Below are 21,195 nucleotides of genomic sequence, written 5' to 3' on the forward strand. Positions count from 1 at the left end.
TCATGTACTAGATAGGTGACAGTATGTAAAATAAGTAATTTCTACTCACTCAACAGGGCAGAGAAACATACTGTCAGAAATGTATGTGATGGGTTATCCAAGACTGAAATGAGTCAGAAACACGCATGTGAACAAAACCCATGACATCAAGAATTGGCTATTTAAATGGGAACTTAGAACCAGGAATCACAGCACAATATTATAGAAATCAGGACTGTCCATCATATAGGATATATCATCACCCTGCATCACCTGTAGGCATCTCTGGTACTGTTGTCTAGCGATAAGATTTAGTGGAAAGAGAACTTGACCAGGAATTAAATAGATTTGCACCCAGTTTCTTGCCATGTCCCTTTACTCTGTGACTTAAGGCAAGTCATTTAACCTCTTAGGGCTTGAATTTTCTTCTAGTACAAAGGTGCTACTAAAATGTACAACATACACCTTCTTGGAAATGGCTTACTGTTATGATTCAACAGGCAAAGAATGTAAAACCATCAAACACAGTTTGTGGTAGAGCTGAGGTCCAAGAGATGTTACGTCCCCTTCATCCTGTCCCCACTTTAAAGTATTTCCTGGTAGTTTGTAATGGTACAAGAATTAAACAAGTTCAAAGAATTCACTGTAATTTCCCTTCTGGTACTATATTATGGCCTCTGAAGGAGGTAGGTGAAGCATGGGTTACAAAAGTAGGAAGGAAAGGGAAGAACCTGGCTAAAAAGGAGTGGTTACTTGGGCTTCTTCAAAAGTGCAGCTTGGGCTAGGTTCCTGAAAGTTAGATACACAGAATATGTAAAAGAAGAAAACAGCTTCTTCAGCTCAGAAAGGCAGCCTGGTCACGTCTCAGGCAAGGGAAGTAATCTAAGACACCTCCTACCTTGATATGAGCCTTATAATCTAAATCCAACCCACTGTATAATGAATTCTGCTCTTTAACAAACAATGTTCTAGACAGGAACCAATGGCTATGACAAACCATTTTGATATCATTTAAAAAAAATAATAAAGCTTGGGGTAAAATATCAAAATAAGTCACTGCAAACTTGCTATTGCCCAAAGCAATTAGGCAAGATACTCCCAAAATATCTGTGTGGCACACCATATTTTCCATTTCACATATTATAATTTCATAGGGTCTTCAAATTTTATTTATTTTAGTTTGAGGTACATTTTTCTTCCTTATCCTATTATCTCCTACATACATATTAATCCCCCACAGACACTCACAAAAAATAGACTCTGGAATTGCTAATTTTTACCTCACTGATTACAAAGTAGATCAGAAGTAACTTCAGTGTTCACATGTTTGTACTGTATATCAATCTAAGTACAGTTGACTCTGGAACAACATGGGTTTAAATCGCACGGGTGCACTTGCATGTAGATTGATTTTTTTTTTAATAAATATAATTCAGTACTGTAAATGTATTTTCTCTTCCTTATGATTTTCTTAGTAACATTTCCTTTTCTCTAGCTTACTTTATTATAAGAATTAAGTATATAATACACACAACATAAAAAATATGTGTTAATCAAGTGTTTATGTTTTGGTAAGGTTTCCAGTCAACAGTAGGCTCTTGGTCAAGTTTTTGGGGAGTCAAAGTTGCAAACAGATTTTCAACCATGTGGGGGCCAGTTCCCCTGACCCCTGCATTGCTCAAGGGTCAGCTACATTCAGAAATGATTTGTTCCGTGGTAAATTCACAATGACCCATTACATTAAAAGAAAGAAACATACAAGAAACTCCTAAATCCACTCACATACCGGCAAAGTGGCCCTCACAGCAGATCGGTACATTCTATCCATGTTGAGGTTTGGCCGAAAGAGTCGAATTTTATTATCTACTCCTCGAAATGCCTTCAATCCTTCGAATAACTAAAGATAAAAGAGAAATAAATCTTAGGGAATCATTAATGAAAATAATCTGTGTTTAAAAGACTGACTTTTCCATTGGCGCTCATCTTCTTCATCATGTAAAGTTGTTGACTTAGACCAAAGATCTCTAAATCTAGAAAAAGTCAGCAGTTGACAGGCCGGTTAGAGTAGCTGGGCTAAAAAGAACTTCTTTAAGGAAAAAAAAAAAAAAAGAAGAAGAAGAAAGAAAAGAAAAAGAACTCTTTGAGTACCAAAAATCTGGTAGGAAGTCAAAGATATCCCTTACCTAGGAGCCATATTACTAAATAACACCTCAATGTAGGTGGGAAGAAAACATCTCCAATCACAAAACATGGCAAACTACCCAGACAATGAAAATGGAGGCAAAGAACCCATGGTACCCTGCTGCCCTAAACACCCATGCATCCTTTCATTTAATCGGGCTCATTCAAACTCTGGATAGTAAATAATCTAGATGTGACCAGGGTTGGTTTAGTCTCCCAAATCATAGAACCCAAGCAGCTCAAGACTATCCTGTGTTAGGGCCATGGCACCTTTCTCAAAATGGCGCCCCAGACAAACCACTGGGCAGGGATGTTAAAAACCTTTGAAGTAGGTGCATACTAACCATAAGAGACTCTTAATACTGAGAACTGAGGGTTGATGGGGGTGGGGGAGAGGGGAAAGTGGGTGACGGGCATTGAGGAGGGCACCTGTTAGGATGAGCACTAGGTGTTGTATGGAAACCAATTTGACAATAAATTATACTTAATAATAATTTAAAGAGTACTGATACACACAGAAAAGAGAAAAATCAATAATTTTAGTGGGAAATTTTAACACTGGTTCTCTAAATAACTGACAGAACAAACAGGCTGAAATTCGGTAAAGATATGGAAGATTTGAAGAACAGGAAAAATAAACTAGCCTAGTGGATACACAGAGCCCTGCACACACCACCTGCAGAATGCATGTTCTTTTCACATATTTCCCAACCTTACATCAGAAATCAGTATCAGAAATACAGCCACAAAATGTCAACATTTTGAAAAGAAGAAACTCATTTACTAAAGTATGAGTCAAGGAAGAAAAATTATGGAAATTAGAAAATTCGAACTGAATGATAGTTGGGCCTTTAGAAGCTTATAGCCTTAGAGCTTACATGAGAAAAGAAGTCCACATCATGCAGCACAATGTAAAAGCACTAAATGAGATTTAGGTACAAATATGTGAGTAACTTATTAAATGTAATAGGACTAAAGCTTCAGTTAAAAGATAAAGTTGTCAGATTGGACTCAGCTGATAACATCTGAAACACACATGAGACAAAAAGACATAAAAATAATTATGTCATACAAATTCTGGCTAAAGTAAAGTTGGTGGAGGCGCCTGGGTGGCTCAGTCAGTTAAGTAACCGACTTTGGCTCAGGTCATGGTCTCTTGGTTTGTGAGTTCGAGCCCCGGGTCGGGCTCTGTGCTGACAGCTCAGAGCCTGGGGCCTGCTTCCATTCTGTGTCTCCCTCTCTCTCTGCCCCTCTCCTGCTCATACTCTGTCTCTCTCTGTCTCAAAAATAAATAAAAAACATTAAAAAAATTTTTTTAATTAAATAAATAAAGTAAAGCTGGTGGTCTAGGGCACCTGGTGGCTCAGTCGGTTAAGCGTCCGACTTCGGCTCAGGTCATGATCCCACAGTTTGTGAGTTCAAGCCCTGCGTCAGGCTCTGTGCTGACAGCTTGGAGCCTGGAGCCTGCTTCAGATTCCGTGTCTCCTCTCTCTGCCCCTCTCCAACTTGTGCTCTGTCTCTCTCTATTAAAAATAAATAAATGTAAAAAAAAATTTTTTTTAAAGTAAAGCTGGTGAGGTTATATTAGTAAATGCAAAACAAAATAAACTTTATTTCAAAGGTAATGTCACAGGATTCCATTTACCTTACAATTTAAAAATTGTATGCACCTGAGGTGCCTGGGTGGCTCAGTTGGTTCAGTATCCGACTCTGGATTTCAGCTCAGGTCATGATCTCACGGTTCGGGCATTCGAGCTCCACATTGGGCTCTGCACTGAGGGTGCAGAGCCTGCTTGGGATTCTCTCTCTCTCTCTCTCTCTCTCTCTCTCTCTCTCTCTCTGCCCCTCTCCTGCTTGCACTTTCTATCTCAAAATAAACTTAAAAATTAAAATTGTTTGCACCTGATATAGGTTCAAATATATATAAAGATTATATGATAATCTCATTAAAAGTAACAGATGTAAAATATACACAAGGATAACATAGCATGAAAAAGTTGGATTTATCCCAGGAACAGAAGTTGATGTAACATAAGAAAACATGAGATTCATTATATTAATAGCTTAGGTAGAAAAAAAAACTATATAATCATCTCATTAGATATAGTAAATGTATCTGACAAAATTAAACATTCATTTGAGGCTTTTATTTTTTAATTTTCTTTTTAACATTTATTTATTTTTGAGAGAGAGACAGAGCATGAGCAGGGGAGGGGCAGAGAGAGGGAGACACCAAATCCAAAGCAGGCTCTAGGCTCTGAGCTGTCAGCACAGAGCCCGACACAAGACTCAAATTCACAGAACTATGAGATCATGACCTGAGCCAAAGTGGGATGCTTAACCTACTGAACCACCCATGCGCCCCTCATTTGAGACTCTTTAAAAAAAGCCTCCCAAGTAACTAAGAAGGAAACTTTGTTAAGTGATAAAGAATATCTACAATGTGGGGTGCCTGGGTGGCTCAGTCGGTTAAGTGTCTGACTTGGTTTCAGCTCAGGTCATGATCTTACAGTTTGTGAGTTCAAGCCCCACATCATGCTCTGTGCTGATGGTGCAGAGCCTGCTTGGGATTCTCTCTGTCTCTCTCTGACCCTCCCACACTCTCTCTCAAAATAAATAAATGAACTAAAAAAATTTAAAAAAAATATCTACAATGAACTTGAACCAAACATCATATTGATAAAATCCAAAGCTTTTCTTTTCAGAGTGGGAACATCACAAATTGCCCACTGTAACTACTTTAATTCAATACTATGCAACTATATGCAACTACAATAAGGCAAAAATAAATAAAAAGCATTAGACTGAATAGAAAAAAGGAGTGCTTGGGTAGCTCAGTCGGTTAAGCGTCCGACTTTGGCTCAGGTCATGATCTCATGGTCTGTGGGTTCAAGCCCCGTGCCGGGCTCTGTGCTGACAGCTCAGAGCCTAGAGCCTGCTTCGGATTCTGTGTCTCATTCTCTCTCTGCCCCTCCCTGACTTGTGCTCTGTCTCTCATAAATAAATAAATAAATAAATACTCTCATAGATCATGAAACAGAGGTAAGAATAAATATGTAGAAAATCAGCACAAATCAACATATTCTTTTGAAATGTATTTCCTTAGATGAGGTAACCAAATACAAAATTATATTCTTATGTAACAGCAGCAGTTAGAAAATAAAAACACTATTTATGATAGAATTAAGAGAGGACTATGGGGGGGGGGGGCGTGCCCAAAAGAAGCAAAGACCCATAAAGACAATATAAAACTTTATCAAGTCACTAGAGACCTAACTAAATGCAGAAAGCAATCTCACACTCACGGATCCAAAGACTGAATATTATAAAGATGTTGATTCTCCCAAATCAATTTATATATCCAGTGTAACCGAAATGAACATCATGTCAGGGAGTTTTATTTTCTTTTTAACAAACTAAGCTATAAAAGTTGATTAACTTCATAAACTAAATTTAAAAGTTATATGGAAGGGGCACCTGGGTGGCTCAGTCGGTTGAGCATCTGACTTCAGCTCAGGTCATGATCTCACGGTCCGTGAGTTCGGGCCCCGCATCGGGCTCTGTGCTGACAGCTCAGAGCCTGGAGCCTGCTTTGGATTCTGTGTCTCCCTCTCTCTCTGCCCTTCCCCCATTCACTCTTGGTCTCTCTCTCTGCCTCTCAAAAATAAATAAATTAATTAAAAAAAAAAGTTATATGGAAAAGCAAAGGGCTAAGAACATCCAAGACACTCTTGAAAGGCAAAATAGAAGGACTTTTCCCAGGCAGACATCAAGACAGTGTGGCATTTACGCAGACAGACAAACAAAAGAACAGAATAGATAAGACAGTGCAATGAAAAAATGAGATCCAGAAGCAGACCCATACATACATGACAGAGGTCATAATAAAGAGCAAATAAAGGAAATGCTTAAAAATTTGAAAGGAATATGGCAAATCTGAGGGCAGTGGTCTCAAACACAGTACATATCCACCCTCAGAGTTTCTGATTTCTACCAAACTCCCAGGCCACATTAATGCTGTTGCTCTAGGGACCACACTTGGAGAACCAGTGGCCTATGGGAAGAATACATGAGAAGGGATTACTGTGATTTTTGAAAGCTAAAAAATATTCTGATAGCCACTGGCATTTGAAAACTTGTTGGAAATCTCTTTAGATGCCTTATGACACAGGGAAGGGCAGCTACCATTCTTATTTATTTTATAGTTGAAGAAATGGAGGCTTGGAGTGTTCAAATAATCAAAGAATTCATCCAAGCTAATACAGTTCAGACACAGAGATGGGAATGGAAACTGAAGACCCTCAAGTTCAACATCTAGTGGATACACTGGGCATTGAACAGGTTTCCAAATTGTTCAAATTTATAATTTTGAATAAGTTAATTGGACAGGCCTCTTCATAATTTTAGTGTATGCATTTAGGAGTGATATCGCAGAAAGCAGAAGTCAGCATTTGTACCCTGTCTTTTCCCTTAATATTGTGTAACCTTGGCCAAGAAACTTAACTTTTCTGAACCTGCTTCTACAATAGATGATAATGCTGATTTAAGGGTTAAAAATAGTAGGTAAGGACTGGGCTCTCCTTCTGCACCAGGCATGAGTGTGTATGCTTAAACAAATTACCTTACCTTAACCTTATAATAGCACTATGAAGTAGGTATTATCACTACTTCAATTTTATAGGTAAAGAAATTGGAAGCACAAAGTGATTTTAAATAAGCTTCCCAAGTCAAAGAGTTCCCTATGGAACAACAGAGACCAAATCGGAGCCAGATGACTGACCTGAATATTTAACTACGTTTTCTCACTATTAAATGAGATGACCCATATAAGGTTCAGAGCACATTACTGGAATTTAATAAACAAAACTAATTTTATCATTATTGTTATAAATATCTACTACTACCATCTTTTAGTCCCTTAATAGGTAGGCCACTGCTTATTTCCAGGATTCTAATATTCTGGGAAAGATGTCCAACACAGTAAAAATGAGTAAAACAAAATGAGGGTCAAGGGAATGAGGAGTCTATTGTGAATCTAAAAGTGTATCCTAACAAGGACCAGAGAAAGCATTCTCCAAATATTTAATATTTTATGCTTACAATTATTCTACTCATGCCTGAAGAATGACATTTAATTACATGTCTCTTAACACATATAACTACACATTAATGCTGGGGTCATAAAAACATGCAGTTATCATTAAAATGTAACCATTATATTGTACTCAATAACACCTTCTCGGTCATTAGAAGATCTTAGAAATGACATAGTAAAATAGTAACAGTACCAGATTTTTTATTGCTAATTCTCTTACCTACTGTCCTTGTATTTGCTGTAAATAATTTCTTCATTGACATTATGGAAAATTCCAAATTATCTGAAAAATTGGTCCTTAAGACTTACCTTCGATTTAACTGCCTATTGGGAAAGCTTTAAAGACATTTATGACTTCCTTGAGTAAATATGATAAAGCCTATACTGCCCACAAGCTATTTGAGCAGGAAGAGCTACCGTGTACTCACAGTGAAGATCTAATAAGTCACCCTCATTGATTCCCATGTACTTACTTCCACTGCATAGTGGAAAGCTGATGAGCCAGGATGCAATGATAGGTTCTGAAGCGGCTTGATATGTGGTTTATCCCATCCAAACTCTGAGGACCACTCCACGGTCAACATGTGATCCGTGAAAATACTTCCAAAAACCAGAGTCGCTGGGTCTGGTTTTTCCTTTAAAACGGTGGCTGGTGTGATTATTAGATCTTTAGCCTAGGGAAGAAAAATCAGCACCATTAAAGAAAAGTTATTGAACATCCACTGGCATGATGATACAGAAAATCAAAAGACAAATGAAATTTAAGTCACTGGCCACTAAAAAGTGAAATCATTTGACATTTAAGTGCTGGCAACTAACTCAGAAATTTAACAATACTATGTGAGCCAAATAAATCATGCCTGCATTCAGAATTTGGCTTGTTGTTTGAAATCTCTGCACAATACACTGCCTAATAAGTATCAGAACCAAATTCAATGATATTTAGAAATGAGGACAAAAGAGCAGATGGTGTAAAATGATGGAAAAAGTCAAGAACACGTCCCTTCTTCACTCTCACCATACTGAGCATTCGGGAAAGAGGTAAGGGGTGTCTTCTACGACAAAAACAGCAACACTCATGACAATTTGTTAAACTAAAATTAAAGTCATTAAGAACTGAACCTCTTGGCGATGGTTGTACTCCAACTCCCTCCAAGAATTCTTGGCATAAGCCTTCAAAACCCCCTGGGTGCATTATAGAAGAAATGAGCAGAGGGAAGCAAATGTTTTCCTCTTTGAAAACAGAGATGTAGAGAATGAACACCAAGATATAAATCCTCTATTCTGTGCTGAAACAGTGAACAAAGGACCTCTTATTGAAAGAAGGATAAATTAGGAGTAATAGGTAACAAGTTCACACAGCAGCATTTTACTAAATCTGCACATAGCCAGCTTGCCCATTACAAATGGCCAAATACATCCGTGCCCGAATCGCAGTCCCATCACTAACTTCGCAAGGGCTGAAGCCTGCTGACAAAAACCACAGGGGAAGGAGCTTTTTGACCAATTAAAAGACAATATTAAACGAGGGACAGATTTGACTTCCTAAAGAAGGTCAAACTCGCTTGATACACAAATGTATACACTGCTCCCAAAATCAAGTATAGAACTTCCCTTTAGATCATCAGCTCTTATCCTTGTATTTTTAAATTTTTTTTTAAGTTTTAATTTATTTATTCTTTTAAGTAATCTCTACACCCAACATGGGGCTCGAACTCACAACCCCAAGATCAAGAGTCATATGCTCTTCCAACTGAGGCGCCCCTCTTATTCTTATATTTAAAATCATCCAGTTGTGGGCGCCTGGGTGGCTCAGTCGGTTGAGCGTCCGACTTCGGCTCAGGTCATGATCTCGCATTTCATGAGTTCAAGCCCCGCATCAGGCTCTGTGCTGACAGCTTGGAGCCTGGAGCCTGCTTCGGATTCTGTGTCTCCCCCTCTCTCTGCCCCTCCCCTGACTGTGCTGTCTGTCTTTCAAAATAATGAATAAATGTTAATAAAATAAAATAAAATAAAATGATCTAGTTGCTTCTGATTAATTCACTGTCTTACACATGTCTTAGTCATTTGATAGACTATGAATGATAATCAGTTTTATTTTTAGAATAACATTCAGGCTGAAGGTTATTCTAAAATAACCACAAAGCTCACATTACAGTGAAGCCTAAGGCACTAAAGACAACACATTATTGTAATTTTCAGGTTAGTCTTGTGATGAATGCTACTTTGGAAGATGCCAACAAAATGCCAAATTGGGGGATGGTAGTGATGGACTTTCTTCTACCACCATTTAATCCAAACAAGTAAATTAACTTAAAATCCTTTACTAAGTGCAAAAAAAAAAAAAAAGAAAAAAGAATTTATTTAAAGAGATACAATCGAGCTAAATTGTTTGCATCCTTGAATCCCATTTCTCTCCCTTTATCCTCTAGACCAGGTAGAATGTTGGACAAATTTCACCTACAGGCTAAATTCAGGCTTCTGGCCTCTTTGTAAATAAAGTTTTATTGGAACACAATCACACTGTCCTTTTACCTTCAATGATGGCATAGTCCACTAACAGTGACAGACACCTTATGGTCCTCAAACCTAAATATTTATTATCTGACCTACTAAAAAAGTTTGCCAGTGGGGCACCTGAGTGGCTCAGTCAGTTGAGCACCCAACTCTTGATTTGGACTCAGGTCATGATCTCACAGTTCCTGAGATTGAGTCCCTCATTAGGCTCTGCGCTGACAGTTCAAAGACTGATTGGGATTCTCTCTCCCTCTTCCTCTCTCTCCCAAAATAAGTAAATAAAACTTCGGGGGAAAAAAAAAGTTTGTCAGTCCCTCTAGACTGTTTAGACAAGAACTCTGAGTAGATACCCCAGTTAAATCTCCAGCCCTAACTCAGTGCTTCACACTCAATACAGTACAAATTTTCTCAAATAACTGAAAACAACATCCGGCTGACTTCAGATGTACTCCCTGATGAATGTCAGACTTATTCACCGAAGATGGTTAGGATTTAAAGTGAGTAAAATTCTCACAAACTTTTCATTACATGAACGGTGTCACAGTGTTCTTGAACAATGAAGCACATATGACTTTGCTTAAGTTAGCTTTTTTTTTTAGTGGCTTTTCTTAGTCCTAGACTAAGAAAAATCTTTAACCATATCAATATAGTAACACAAACAATGCAAATTTTCACCTATTAAAAATACATATAAGGGCGCCTGGGTGGCTCAGTCGGTTAAGCGTTCGACTTCGGCTCAGGTCATGATCTCACAGTTTGTGAGTTCGAGCCCCGTACCGGGCTCTGTGCTGACGGCTCAGGGCCTGGAGCTTGCTTCGGATCTGTGTCTCATTCTCTCTCTGCCCCTCCCCCACTTGTGCTCTGTCTCTGTCTCTCAAAAATAAATAAAAATGTAAAAAAAAAAAAATTTAAACTACATATAAAAATTTCTTAATAACAGGAGAGGGTAGTAAGACCCAAAACAGAAAGAGGAAAATAGGTACAAATGGAGATGGGAGTGTGAGTAGGAGAGAGATTTTCCTACTTGCTGAGTTCAGGGTACATCTTCAACATTGTAAAGACAGCAAACCTTAGCTTCCCCCACCCCAAGTGACAGAACCAGTGCTTTGCATGGTTCTTCAAAAGTAAAATAAAGATCACGTTCCAAGTTATTTCTATCATTAGCTAAACAATTCTAATGAGCTAATCAATAAGATATCAACTACACATGATCCTTATACCTTACAGGATTTCTAAGCTCTCCAACAAACAACCCCACCTGCCATGAAATCAATATAAGCAATGGAATATATACTTTATATCAGTAACAATCTACATAATATTTAAAAACAAGACTATGGCCTCATATCAAACAACTGTAGGGTTGTTTTTATTTCTCTTTCCCATGGTTCCTCTTTCTTCCTTATATGCTTTATTATTCTTAGTATTTTGCCCTTTTTATTCACTCAGTGAACACTGACTGAATCAGCACATGGTTCAGGCACTGCACTAAATAAGCACAAGAGAGGGGCACCTGGGTGGCTCAGGTGGTTGAGCAGCCGACTCTGCTCAGGTCATGATCTCACAGCTTGCGAGTTCGAGCCCCACGTCAGGCTCTCTGCTGTCAGCACAGAGCCTGCTTCGGATCCTCTGTCCCCCTCACTCTCTGTCTCTCCCAGGCTTGTGTTGCTCTCTCTCTCAAAAATAAATAAATAAGCAAGCACAACAGATGCAAAGATGCCTGTGGCCCAGCCCCTCCTTCTCAGGCAAGCTCACAGTCAGCCACGGACAGGCAGTAGCCACTGTGAGCAAGTATTACGCATTCATTCAGCCTAATATCTATTGAGCTACTGTGTACCTGTATCGCTACAGGCCCAAAGGAATCTCAGGGAATAAAACAAGTAAAATCCTGTTGTCTTAGAGCAGGAAAAACAGTATAAAGAAATAAGTGAAGAGAGGTCAGGAGGTGATTAGTGCTATGAAGAAAATGAAAGCTGCTTAAAAGGACAGAGTGGGAGAAGAAAATGCTTATTTTTGGTAGCAGCGTTGAGAATGACCTTCCTGATGAGGTATCCTTTAAGCAAAGACTTGAATGAAGAAGGAAGTAGGCCATGTAGATATCCAGAGGCAAAATATTTGAGTAAGAGGAAGCAAGGGCCAAGATTCTGTGGTAGGAACCAGACTTGGCATATTCAAGGAACAGGAAAGACTCAGTGTGGCAGGAATTCAGGAAATGTAGGGGAAATGGAGCGGCAGAAGACATCATGGAGGCACTGTGGCTGCTGGAGTGGGGGAAGGGGTGAGCCGAGAGAACTAGTTACTCCATGGTACACTGACTAACATTCCAATTCTGCATGGGTTCTGGCTCTGTGCAGGTAAGACTGTATGCCATCTTCCTTATATCCCCAAGAATCTTCACCATAGAGGCTGCTAGCAATTAAAGTAACCCCAGTTTACCTCTTTATTCTGGGCAATCTGAAGTAGCCATCAGGGATAATACTAGACACATGGCTTCCATGCTTTTATTTCTTGTTCCAAAAGTATGAAGGAGCAAAACAGGAAGGGGGAGAAAGATAGTTTGGCAGTGGTAAAACACAAGAATCCGGGTAACACTGAGTTTTTTCTTTGAGCCTCTACATTTCCTCCTCTGCATCAGGGATCCTCAACCCCAGATACACATTGAATTCAACTACAGAGCTTTTTAAAAACACTAACCCACACTCCATTCCAGAACTGAAACAGAATCTTTGGGATAGAGCAGGGGAAGCGTTCTTTGTTTGAACTTACCCAAGTGATTCTAACTGTGCACTCTGGGCTCAGAACCATACCACACTGTCTCCCTTGAAGATTTCAGCAATCTGGGGGCACTTAGGTGGCTCAGTTGGCTGAGCGTCCGACTTTTGATTTCAGCTCAGGTCATGATCTCACGGTTCATGAGTTCTAGCCCCAAGTCAGGCTCTGTGCCAACAGTACAAAGCCTGCTTGGAATTCTCTCTCACTCTCTTATTCAAAAATAAATATTATACATATATATATATATATATATACATATATATTTATATATATGTATATATATTTATATATATGTATAAATATCTATGTATATATGTATGCATATATAAGTGTATATATACATGTATGAACATATGTATGTATATATGTGTGAGTGTGTATATACATGTGTGTGTATATACATACACACACACACACACACACACACACACACACACACACACAGATTTCAGCAACCTGAAGAGGGTTCCCAACACTGGCTGCTAAGACTGGAAGGGCTGAGAACCACTTCAGAGATTCAAGTCTCATTTGTGAATTCTTATCAAAATCTGTCCATTATTTTGTAATCCCAGGACCTTGGTTATCTCACACTGAACATATCTAAAATGGAACACCTATTTCCTCCAAAAGTTGGTCCCTATTTCTGATATATTATGTTCTACTTCTTTACTTCTTAATCCTTAATTCATTTAGTAAGAGTAATGCATGTTTACTACTTTAAATTTCTACTGTAAAGGGAAGAAAAATGAAAAGTGTCAAATTCTCAACTAGTACCCTGGCCACCACACTCCCACTTCCCAGACAGGACCTCCATTAACAAATTCATTGTGTATTTTTTCCTGTATTTTCTTTACATCTTCATTCCTTTCGAGGTAATTTATCATTCTCACAACATTCTCCCAACCCTTGGCTCCCCCTATCAGTAATAGAGACGCTTGTAATTTCAAGAATCTCTTTAAGAAGTCTGATTCCTCAATTTCTATTACCCCCTCAGTAGCAAATATTCTGTATCTCTTCCTTATAATCTCTCTGAACATAATCACATGCTTGATCATGATTTTCAATGTGCACTGAATACCTAAATGGCTATAGATTTAAGGCCAAATATTTTAGCTGCAAAATTAAGTATCCCAAGTATGGCACTAACTTCTTTTTTCAGTTCTACCTCTCACTAATGTCCTGCATTAACCTTTTACTTATCACTTAGGAATGCATTCAGCTGCAAGTAAGTAAAACACAAACAGGAGTTGGTTTTCTCACGTTAAGTCTGAAAGAGCCAAGTCCGACAGAACCCCATCATCTCAAGGCCCTGTGATTTTCTTAGCCGTCTCCTCAGGGTCAAAGAAGAGCTGCTTATAGCTGTAGCTTCAGCTTTAATGATCTCATGAAGGTCCAAAGATAGGGGAGGAAAAGGATAAGAGGAGACAAGTGTATTCCTTTTGATCACAAAAGCAACATTTCTCCAGGAATTTCCATATGCCTTACTGGTCAGAAATGTATCACACTGATCTATCAAGTTGCAAGGGAGCCTAGCAGGGCTGGTCGGAGAACTGTAAACACTATCTGTTAACAAGGAACACAGGGGGGCTGTATTTGGGGTCTCCTCAGTGCCTGAAAACTGACCAGCCCTTAAGCATTCTTGTTTATATGCCATAGTTTAACAGGAAGGACTAAAACCTGGCTACAGATGTCCTCCCACCTTTACCTCTTTTTCTTCCCATCATTTCCTCCATCTGTAACACTGGACATGTGGTGCGGCCAGTTTATCCAAACTCTCTTCTCTTTTACTCCAGCAGGAAGTATGGAAACTGTAGCACCCCATCTGGCCCAGCAGTCTGGGGGTATCCTCAGCTTTTCAAACTGCCTAGCAGTTGCTCACACAATCCCTCTACACAGATAGACATTCCAGCTCCCAAAATGTTTGGTTTGGCTCTATAAAATCTTTTAGCCAATTTGAACATTTGGAAAAGGCAGTCATTGCTTTGGATTATGTTGGACTCTCATTTAGCACAGTAACTACTATACACATCAAATATGTACTAATAATTCTGTTCTAAATTTCACTAAACATGGATTGATCTTCATGGTTTAGTGTATTTCAACACAACAGACTGCTGTAGATTTTATAAAAATCTTACTAAAAGACCTTTTTTGTTACTACAGATCCTTAAAGAACCAACTTTAAGAATTATCATAACCTAGGGGCTCCTGGGTGGCTCAGTGGTTAAACCTCGGACTTCAGCTCAGGTCACGATCTCACAGTTTGTGAGTTTGAGCCCCGCATCAGGCTCTGTGCTGACAACGTGGAGCCTGGAGCCCACTTCCAGTTTGGTGTCTCCTCTCTCTGTCCCTCACCTGCTCATGCTCTATCTCTCTCTTAAAAAAAAAAAAAAAAGAATGAGCATAGCATAGTATATAATTTTTACTTTTCTGAACTCTCCTTAAAATATCTCTAGGACCACCCATAGTGATCCACTGGCCCTGTGAGATCAAGCTAGTTAATGGCAAAGATATAGAATAGGTGGTTTTATGCTCGACTTAGTGCTCCTGTAATTATAACTTGATACTACTAATTAAGTTTCTGGAAACTGAATACAAATGATTAAATTATAAGTCTTATTTTCATAGGCCGCTACATCCTTTTATAAGATGCGATTTTTAAAAAATATTTATTTATTTTTGAGAGAGAGAGAGAAACAGAGTGTGAGTGGAGGAGGTATATAGAGAGAGGGAGACAGAATCTGAAGGGGGCTCCAGGCTCTGAGCTGTCAGCACGGAGCCCGACGCAACGCTCGAGCCCATGAACCATGAGATCGTGACCTGAGCCGAAGTCGGACACTTAACCGACTGAGCCACCCAGGCGCCCCTATAAGATGTGATTTATTAATGATATGAACAGCAACCCTCTAACTTTCTAATTTGTAAAGAAGGATTGCCCAACATACAGTTTTTCAAAGTAATGCACAACTTAGTGCTTTCAGAATTTCATCAAGAAGTCTATTTTCCTTCCTTTAAAAAATTTTCTGCAATTCTGGAAACTAAAACTAACAGCTTTTAACCTGAGCTCCAAGAGAAATTACCTAAGAATATTAAATATCCTAATTGGACACTGAATGAAATTCTAAAGTAAACAATATTAGCTGAAGGTTTGTGACTGGTTTTGAGTAGATACAAAATCAAGTCTAAGGCGGTGAAAAAATTTTTGGCATAAAAGAAATTTTGCAAATAGTTTTTATCAGTGTTCTTTAGAAACTTTACATTTACTTTCTAAAGATGGATAAAAAAGAACAATATTTGTTAAGTGATACTCTCTCCTGCATAATTAGTCTGTCCCTTTCCAATGCTCCATGTTCTCTGATGACTTCAGGCCATATTATGCCTGAGGAAGAATTTGAAAGGCAAGGCCACAAGGACTGGACTGTGAAATGGCAAATATTGACAAAAACAAAGCATATTAAAAAAACAATGAGTTCCTAACTCAAAGCCACGCTTGGGTAAGTGTTTGCTCTGAAATGGGGAAGCCCGTAAGAGGCAAATGCAACCTGGTTGCACCTGAGGGCTGTATTAGCCAGCATTCTAGCAACATCTCTCCTTCATTGCTCAGTATTGGAGCTGTTCTCTGCATTGGACACAACACGTAATGTTTAAGAGCTATCTCAGCCTTACAAGTGTATCAGAAATTGTACAACTTTGTTCTACAATAAGTGCACTTTTCTTACTCTACTTTGAAAGCTTTAGGTGCTATGTTCATGATCTTTTAGAGACCCTCTTTTAAAACTTAATAGAAAGGTACGAAGAGCAGAATTACAGATTTCGAGTGTCACATTCTGTGGAGATGAATAAAGCAGGGGAAAGTGGAAGAAACAGCGGATTTCTTTGAAACAAAGATGACTCTGGAGTCCATAGAAAGATTCTGTAATAAGGCATCTTATTTCTGGGCTTTGTTGGGAAACTGGACCCTCACTTTAAAACTGAGAACAAACTGAGGGTTGATGGGAGGTGGGAGAGCAGGGAGGATGGGTGATGGGCATTGAGGAGGGCACCTGTTGGGATGAGCACTGGGTGTTGTATTGAAACCAATTTGACAATAAATTTCATATTAAAAAAATAAAAAATAAATAAAATGACTGCATCAAAATGAGGGGAGGAAATACAATATGAAAACTCCCTATGAGAAATCCAAAAGGCAATTTAAAAATACAAATGGAGTAAATAAAAAAGAGATAGAAAAATATTTTTGCTTTTTGTCAAAAGCAAAAATGGTCTTATAAAACCCACCATTTTTCTCCTAAAATTATCAATTTCATTTTTCATTTGCCTCATCACATATGCACTGTGAATACAACCACCATTAACAACCCATGTTTTAATATATAAATACAAATGTAGAATGTCAGTACACCTCCCCCTTAACTAAAACATAATATATAGAAATCTAAATTCAGCAAATAGATTATTTACATTATGAATTAATTTTAACTTAGCAAAAATTCTCTATGTATAAAAATATAAAGAAATTTTGAGAAAAAAAACACATTCATCTATATACCCTTTGAGGAATTTACCTACTATATAAAAGGACTCTGAGAGATTATCAAATAGGAGTCTGTTTTATCTCATTTTTCCTAGGACCCAATATCTCAATATATTTAAGTCTCCAAATGTATTAGAACTTAGTCTTAGGGGCGCCTGGGTGGCGCAGTCGGTTAAGCGTCCGACTTCAACCAGGTCACGATCTCGCGGTCCGTGAGTTCGAGCCCCGCGTCGGGCTCTGGGCTGATGGCTCGGAGCCTGGAGCCTGTTTCTGATTCTGTGTCTCCCTCTCTCTCTGCCCCTCCCCCGTTCATGCTCTGTCTCTCTCTGTCCCAAAAATAAAAATAAAAACGTTAAAAAAAAAAAAAAAAAAAAAAAAGAACTTAGTCTTAATAGGTTAGCAGAGTAGATTAGATCAGCTATAAGGTTACAGAGGATATGATCTTTAAAGGAACAGGAGTATTATGGACACAAAAAATTCACAAGCTTATTTTTGTAAAGAAATTACGATATTCTATTTTTTTTTTTTTTTTAAATCCTGACAGCAGAGACCTTATCTTGAATTTATCTTCAGATTTCCAATGCTTAGCACACAGTAAGAGCTGGGTGTGTGTTAAATTGATGAGTCAAGTTTCCACTCCCTCTCTGAACCCTGCCAGGATGTGAGATCATGAGGACACTCTGTGCTATGGATGACAATTGACAGTGAGTGACAAATAGGCAGGAGACATAAAGAGAGGAAGCAAAAACCTCCATGGTTGGTGGGGTGCAGTGGAGATGATAATTTATAAAGAAAATAATAATACACCTTATATTTGTATTTTTATGATTTTCAAAGTGCTTTTACAAGATTGTTCCTCATTTGCTCCTCACTATTTGCCTGGGAAGTTATGAGATTATTTAATATACAAACCCCATAATTCAGAGAGTAGGTAGGGAAATACAACACATTTACTGTAAAATGTTAGGTGTTGGTTTAAAGAGAAAAATGACAAGTGTAACTTTTTCCACAAGCATAGTGAAAGGTTATACTTAGACAATCAGATAAACCTCTATCTAGATGAATATTTACAAATTAGTTGTTTTTCAAGAAAAAGTTATGATTCATGAAATAAGTAATTAACTGCTAGGTAATTTTAGATATGAAGATATTACTGCTCCCCAAATGACCCCCCCCAGTGGAATCTAAAATGCATGGCAGCATATCTAAACTACTGTAAAATCCACACCGTGAAATTGCCCCAAATCTCAACAAGAAATAGATTTATTCAGTTAATTGTTGTAGCACTTAACCTTGAGCAAATAACCTTACCTTGAAAGTCCCCACCGTCTCTTTTGATCCCGCTGCTCCGGTACATTCTGGGGAGCATCCGTTACTGCAGTCCTTAAAGAAGAATTAAATTCATTAAGTAAAACCAGGTGGGTAAACTGTGGCCTGGGGTAATCAGTATCACTCACCATCACACCGCGTGCTCCGCTCAGGTACCCAAGCAAACAGGAGGAAGATCAAGCACCCGGGCACCAGCCCCAAAGGAGAGCGTCCTGGGAGCGCTGCCCTTCACTTTCAACCTTTCAGGAGGACGCAGCTGTTTTCGTCCTCCACCGCTAGCTTAGGGCAGACTGGTTAAATTCCAGGTTCGCCCTACAGAGCCAGGGTTCACCAGCAAAGAACAAGAAGGTGATTGTCCCCCTTACATCGGAGCGAATAGTCTAGACCAGGGTTTTAAGCCATTTATAGAAAAATCTCCTGGGCGAGCTCAGCCTCGTGGTCTTGTCAATCACTGGCGCACAATAGCAAGGCTGGAAAAGGGATGAGGACGAGAATGAACCATTTTCTCCACGGGCAGGGTCCTGCAATGCGGGCGCACGGACACCAAACCTCACAGGTTAAGGACATAACCTCAGGAAATTAGGGGGTAATTCAAAAGATACTTAAGGGCACAATGGTTGAGGGACGAGTTGGGGAAAGGTGCAGACCTTAAAAACAAAACAAACACCCCCCCCCATCTGCTAAATAGCTACATAAGAGATGGAGGGGGGAAAAAAGGTGGGGGGGGGGTGGAATCCAAGAAGGCAGAAGGCTGCGGTCAAAATATTTTGGGGTGGCAAAGGAACGCAGGATGTGGTTGTCAGTTCTGGCAGCCCAGAAATTCCGCTTCCCCCTCCTCCCCCAAAGCAGCTTCCATGGCGACCCTCACATCCCCGGTGGCTGTCCACGCCGCGCTCCGGAGCACGTCAGCGGCTGGGCATTAGACCTGGCCGGCGGGGGCCTCTCCAAGGCGGAGTTCGCTGGCTGGGGCTCTAGATTTCGGTTAGGATTGGGGAGAGAGGAAACGCCTGGGTGGAGACGGAACGGCGGTGTGCGGCGAAGCAGGATAGTGCAGGAAACGACAGCGATGCGCCCGACCAGGCCGGCAGGCTTCGGAGACGCCGGTGCAATCCGCCCCCCTTCCGCAAACGTCTGGGTTCGGGTACCTGGCGGGCGAAGGCCGCAGCGGCGCGGGTTGGGCTGGCCATGGGGAGTCCCCGGGGGCGCGGGGCTGCGGAGAGCTGCGGCTACACGCAGCGCGCGGCTGGACGCGAAAGCCGGCGGCGTGACCAAGCTCCAGCGCACCGACTGCGCGGCGCGGACTGCCGCCGCCTGGGGCCCAGCGCCAGGGCCAGGCGCAGGGAACAACGCAGCCCCTCCAGCATCCCCGGGGGTGGAGCCTCCAACCGTCTGGTCCCTCTCGCTTTTCGGTGGGTAAAACCAAAGCCCTACTTTCCACCACTTGGTCTCCGGCTGGGGCACGAGCGTGCGCGCCACGAGCGAGCGCCTTTCCAAAGGCAGGCACTTCAGGAGCATTTACCGAGCCACCCCAGGGTTACCGGCCCGGACACGCCCCTCGGCCAGGGCGAAGGCAAACTTGGGGAAATTAATTTACATTAGGGGAAGAGTTTCCGTGGACAGAAAGGCTAAAAGCTTCTGCCCCCGAGTCTGCAGTCCGGGATTGGCAGTTGCGCACTGGCTCTCTTCTGCCACCGATCCCCACGTGCAAACTGATGAGCGAGAACGTGAACCTGGGGTTTAGATTTCTTTGCACCACCTCCTCAAGTGGGATTTGTTGTGGGGTGCTGCAGGGTTACCAGGCTCACGCCCTCTAAGAGCTCTTTCTGCCGGAAGACCTCGACGCTATTGCATCCGCCCAGCCATTCAGTGTTGTAGGCAGAATAAAGAGCCCCCAATCGAGCTGACCGGTCGCTGCTGTAAACCCGTGGAAGCAATATTTAAGGAAGCTGATAAAGCAACCTTTGAAAGGAAAAAGGAAGCTACTGCCTTCTCTACGTGTTCTCCCAGGGCGACGTCAGCTTCAGTTATGAGCCTTTCTGGGCTTTTAAATTAATAAGAAGTGGCTCATTTGTTCTTGGAAAGGGGGGAGAACGGTTTATTCTGGGTAAGAGCGGTTAAATCTGGTCTGGTTTTAGAATTTATTTCATAGAGTCCTAAAGACAATATAGCTCTAATCTTTTCAACTCAGAAAACAGCATTCACTTCTCCCTTCCCTTCAGAAAAGGCATAGAACAGCTCCTGAGGTTTGGGTGGAGCGACAAGTTCCAGCCCAGGCAGGTCACATGTGGCTGGAAACCAGAGTCCCTGAAGAAATTTAAAATCGAATTTTAAAATAAAATTTTTAAAAAAGTATAGACTAAGTGAACTCTAGGGCTGCCATTTTCCAACCTTGTCCCCATGCCTAAAAATAAGAAACCCTTAGGTGAAGAACTATTAACAGTTTGCATTCAAAAGCTTGGTTTAGGGGCACCTGGGTCGCTAGTCGGTTAAGCATCCAACTTCAGCTTAGGTCATGATCTCACGGCTGATGAGTTCAAGCCCCACACCCGGCTCTGCATGACACTGTGGGACCTGCTTGCGGTTCTCTCTCTCTCTCTCTCTCTCTCTCTCTCTCTCTCTCTCTTTCTCTCTCTCTGCTCCTGTTCTGCTCATGCTCATTTGTGTGCTCTCTCTCAAAATAAATAAATAAATGAACTTTAAGGAAAAAAAAAGCTTGGTTTAAATGACTACACCAGGGGCGCCTGGGTGGCTCAGTCGGTTGAGCATCCGACTTCAGCTCAGGTCATGA

At 40.5% G+C, this 21,195-nt stretch overlaps 1 protein-coding gene across 3 annotated transcripts in view; it reads right to left on the reverse strand.

The window, feature by feature from the left end:
• BCAT1 (branched chain amino acid transaminase 1) overlaps positions 1–21,195 on the reverse strand; it is a 102,146-nt gene that overhangs the window by 48,276 nt on the left and 32,675 nt on the right. Inside the window, exons 1-4 of one of the 3 annotated variants that reach the window (XM_030321945.1) lie at positions 19,553–19,674; positions 18,390–18,461; positions 7,729–7,929; positions 1,766–1,876 (exon numbers count right to left, since the gene is read on the reverse strand). In XM_030321945.1, coding sequence (XP_030177805.1) covers positions 1,766–1,876; positions 7,729–7,929; positions 18,390–18,461; positions 19,553–19,594 — 426 coding nt within the window. In that variant the 5' untranslated portion in view covers positions 19,595–19,674. Of the gene's footprint in view, positions 1–1,765; positions 1,877–7,728; positions 7,930–18,389; positions 18,462–18,535; positions 19,279–19,552; positions 19,675–21,195 lie in introns of those variants that run through there. The other 2 variants (XM_030321947.1, XM_030321946.1) reach the window with 2 other exon arrangements.

Source organism: Lynx canadensis, chromosome B4, assembly GCF_007474595.2.
Source record: "Lynx canadensis isolate LIC74 chromosome B4, mLynCan4.pri.v2, whole genome shotgun sequence".
NCBI classification, from domain to species: domain Eukaryota; kingdom Metazoa; phylum Chordata; class Mammalia; order Carnivora; family Felidae; genus Lynx; species Lynx canadensis.